Below are 4,468 nucleotides of genomic sequence, written 5' to 3'. Positions count from 1 at the left end.
TACAGTACAGTGCAGCCTTTGAGTCAGACAGGGAAGATCTTCCCGAGCCGCTGACACAGATACACAAACAAAAGTATGAATGCAACTCAAGGACTTCTTACCGCGCTGAACTTTTATAATATTGTGCTCCTGTTTAGTTCACATGTGTTGTGGTCATAAATACCACTGGGTGTAATTTTCAGTGGTAAGTTGTGTTAAAGAGGACACAGCAGTAAAAGATCAATGACACAGTGGAATACAGAAAGCATACTCTTTATTCCAGACTATGTATATTACGCAACATTATAAACATCAGTTGAGGCCATGCAAAGCACTGCATGACTCATAACAATAAGTACATTTTCAAACCAAACATGCAGGCCGGGATTATTATAAGAAGTTATAATTTTTCCGATATGTCAGCGTTCAGGGGACAAAAACAAAAAGACTCTTCACCCGCTTAAACATAATGCTTTATGTCAACCAGCAAAGTGTCTGAAAAATGTCCTGAATGAACTGAGGTCCTGACCAGATGCAACCAGTTGTTCAAAAATAAAAATTTTCTTTGTTAGCGCATCAGTTTTTTTTTGTTTTTGTTTTTTTTTGCTAATATTGGTGTAGTCTGTTTATTAATATTGAAAAAAACAACAGTCATCTGTATTCTGGACTTAAATGACTTCACACATTTTATTTTGGTAGTGATGTTGCATAGGTTTGCCATTGCTGCCAAAAACCATATGGAAGGATATTTTAAAACCGAATGGGATATTTTTCTGATACAGACTTTATTGGGGTAATACATCTTACAGAGATTGTCACTTTGCACTCGTTAAACTTGAATATTTGTAACAGTTTATCTCCAAAGCTTTTGTACAAAGTGCTATCATTTGATTAGTATATATATTCTTACTTCCTTAGTTTGCAGGCTAAGGCTAAGTCGATGCTCTTTGGTGCTTTATTGTCATAAAGCATATCACATACAGTACCTGTTCACATATACAGCATGTTTGCATACTGTTGAATGCACACATTTACACTCACAATTGTCTCTGCTGTTGGAGGGGAGTAGACACCGCTACAGTGGGCTGCTTTTGCGGCAGAGCTGATTTGCTGATGCCAGCGTCTGTCGGTTGCGTTTTCGCTTTCCTGTCAATAGTGTGTAAAAGAATGGATTCACGCAGGAGTTTCCGTAAGTCAGACCTGTGAGAATACGATTCACTGTCACCTGTGTTCCCACCGGTACTGTCCGCAGCATGTCGGGCTTGTAGAGGGGCAGCAGCTGCCAGATCCAGAAAGGTAGGAAGCATGCCCAAAAGGCCAAGACGATGCCCAGGATGAGCAGCAGGACTTTGGGCTTGGGTGCACGGGGTGAACAGGCCGTGCTGCTACCAATCGCCCAGGCTGGCCGAGTTTGAGACACCCAGTACAGCCGACCTAGAGTGGCATAAAGTGCTCCGATGGCCAACCCCGGACCAAGGATGCTGGTGCAGAACAACACGCTCAGATAGGCCTTGGAGCTCTGCTCGTCCCAGGCCGGGACGCACAGCTGGCCCTCCTGGTTCTCTCCGTCCTCCAGGTGCAGTGTGATCATCATGGGTAGGCTGAGAGCCACCGCCAACCCCCAGGCCAGGCCCACGCGCAGCAGGCCGGACGAGTTGGAGGAGGAGGTGTGCAGGGGGTGGGCCACGGCCCGGTAACGGTCCAAGCTCATGGCGGTGAGAGTGAAGATGGAGGCGTGCATGGTGAGGAGGTCCAGGCTCAGCAGGAGACGACATCCCACCTCACCGAAGGCCCAGCCAGACGCCAGGCTGTCGTACACAATGAAGGGAGCGGTGAAGAGGTAGAGCAGGTCGGCGAGAGCAAGGCTCAGCACCTGGAGGTGAAGAGAGGTGGAGGAGGAGGAAGTGGGGGAGGAGGTAGGGGAAGTGGAGCTTGCAAGACAGGCCGGTAAAGGTACTCTTGTTAAGCAACAGGCTAGTGCTGCTCCACACCGTCTCCTACTTCTCCTGCGCCTCAGGAGGAGGCCCAGAGTGTAAAGGTTTCCTGTGATGCCCAGCAAGGAGAGGAGGGAGAGGAAGGAGCAGAAAAGCGCTGTGGACGCCAAGCTGGGTGATGGAGAAACGGAGGGAGACGAGGAAGGCACAGAAAAATTGGGCATAACTGGGAAAGTGTATGGAGAAGTTGGAGGCAAAGAGCCGGACGGGTCCATGACGTGAAATTAAAAAAAAAAAAAAAAGTTTGTCTGTTAGAAGGAGTAGCAGCCAGGCAATGTTGAAATGTCAACTTGCCCCAAATGCTGAGTCAAACATGCAGCAGAGGCGCAGAGGAAAGAAATTAGATGGATGGTTCAGAAGGTAGAGACAGGTGGAGAAGAGAACAAAACAATATATATTAGTTTTTACTTCTTCAGATGTAGGAGAATGTATTTATTTGACTCACAAGTTGACGCTAACAGCCAATCTATAAACGCATTTGGATCTCCCAGGGTGCTCCAGTGTGATTTAGCATATTTAAATCTGGACAGTAGATTGGGTAAATAAAGTCATATAAACATGTATAAATGAAAATGTCAGCAAAACCAGGGTGGTTTATGTTCCAACCTGCTCTGCGTAGTTTTATAGTTTCACGGGGAAAGGGTTGAGGTTGTTACGGATTTAGTAAAATAATTGGATTTTCGGAGCGAGAGAGCTCCAGCTGAATACTGTAAACCTTAGACTCAAACCGTATGTTTTTTCGTAAGGTCAGCACTCGAGAATTAGGAAAGACATGGCTTAGAAGTTCGTAAATCAGCTCTACGAATTCAGTTTCTGTTTATTTTTTATTTTGCGTTTTTGCGCACTGCCGGTTTGGACGTGGACCGGTGCGTAAAAATATGCCGAGTCACAGGATTTTTTTTCGATTTTTTTTTCCTTCAGAAACGTAATCTGCAGCGACATCAAAGCAGATGCGGGGTGCCTGACAGAAACAGCCTGGATGACACATGGTGACCCAGGCGGCACCGAGGTTAAGAGCTACTGTTGAACTCTGGAGGAACAGCCAGACGCCCCGCGGTGCCGCGCGCCCTGGTGCAGCCCCGCGTCTCCATACGTTACCGGCACACTTTAAATAACAGCTGTGTTAATGAAAAGACAGCCTCAACCCGTAGGTAATTTCCATGAGCTCACAAGCTTAAATATTTAGTAAATAAGCAGAGACAGGATTAATAGGGATGTTAAAAAAATAAAATCCTTATGTCTGTGGCCTATTACTAAAAATGTGAACACATTTAGCCTTGCCATCCATAGAATTTGGAGATTTAATTTTCGTTTCATTTTTAGCTATATGATCAATTTAAATAGATTTTATAGACTGTTAATGCATAAAAGGCCATGAAGGGCCCTAGTCAATGCTTCAGAAATAGTCAATAAGTTTATAATATCCACAGTATTTATAATCCCATGCAACCAATGACCAGACGCATTTATTTCTTTTTAAACTTACTTCAGAACTGTTTAATCCCAGATGTTGAAAAAATAATATTCCACAGATTTCTTCGTTGAAAACACTCAGTTCCCATTTTGAATTCTCCCTCTCCTGTTTTGTAGTCTTGAAAAACTCTTCAACCTCTTCAGGCACAAACGTAGGATTTTCTTCAGCAGGAGTGTATGGGATTAATTCGAGTTATGTGGTGATGGTCTTCATCCCAGTTTGAGCTGATCTCCGCTGTGCGTCTTGTTCAGTCTTCAGTGCAGCTCTGTCATTGATGTGTCTGAGTCAACCGGAGGAGTGGGTGTGAGTGGAAAAGAGGGTGGGATGGACGCTGAATGAGGGGGCCTTTCCTCTAGACTGAATACTAAGTTGGCTGGCCTGAATTGGGGTCCCTGGGAAGCCCCCACAGAGTGAATTATATGTATTATTTTTTCATTGTTTAGAGGTAGAGCAACCTCTGAATACTTAGCAATTATGCTCCTTATACTAAATAATACAATAATGAATAATTATAGTTTCCATTAACCCGTGGTTGAAATCAATTTAAAATGTTCTGACAGGTTTTTATCATAAAACCATTAACTGTATGATAATTACAGTTTCCGTTGCTCTGAAATATGACTAAAAAAGTATGAGTGTCATGAGTGAACCGGCCAGTCGTGCTGAGTAGTGGTCTAAGAATTTAAAACACAGATAAAGTTAATATTAGTGTCTTATATTTTATAGCCTCATTCAGAGGGTTTACCGTAAGCGTGATCATGGCTTGATGACTCTCTAATGACTTCGGTACCTTTGAGCCAAGCATAAATCTCATCGAGAACCCACTGCAAAGACTTTCCATGGAAGCAAAGAATCTGACCATAAATGGTATCACAGAATCATATTTTGGCAAATAATCCCGAGTTGCATGAGGCGCAGGTACGGCTGCTGCATTAAGCTGTGAAAGCTACAAATTTACTGCCATCGATTTATGAAACTAGGAGGTTTTATAGCATAAAGAAACACAACAATGCAGTTAAAC

The 4,468-nt window shown here is 43.7% G+C and overlaps 1 protein-coding gene across 1 annotated transcript; it reads right to left on the bottom strand.

The window, feature by feature from the left end:
* Positions 1–236: 236 nt before the first annotated feature.
* On the bottom strand, positions 237–3,860 carry uts2r3 (urotensin-2 receptor 3). Its single transcript, XM_047599008.1, has 2 exons — positions 3,460–3,860; positions 237–2,275 (listed from the first exon to the last, which is right to left on the bottom strand). The coding sequence occupies exon 2, from the start codon at positions 2,186–2,188 to the stop codon at positions 1,055–1,057; it is 1,134 nt and encodes a 377-aa protein (XP_047454964.1). The 5' UTR covers positions 2,189–2,275; positions 3,460–3,860; the 3' UTR covers positions 237–1,054.
* Between the last annotated feature and the right edge of the window lie 608 nt (positions 3,861–4,468).

Source organism: Mugil cephalus, chromosome 11 (assembly GCF_022458985.1).
Source record: "Mugil cephalus isolate CIBA_MC_2020 chromosome 11, CIBA_Mcephalus_1.1, whole genome shotgun sequence".
NCBI lineage: Eukaryota > Metazoa > Chordata > Actinopteri > Mugiliformes > Mugilidae > Mugil > Mugil cephalus.
The sequence above is the reverse complement of the archived record's forward strand: the minus strand, read 5'-3'. Positions and strand labels throughout refer to the sequence as shown.

Bases quoted from the DNA above. Each gene is read 5' to 3' on its own strand.
- uts2r3 (XM_047599008.1), bottom strand. From the start codon at position 2,188: ATGGACCCGTCCGGCTCTTTGCCTCCAACTTCTCCATACACTTTCCCA.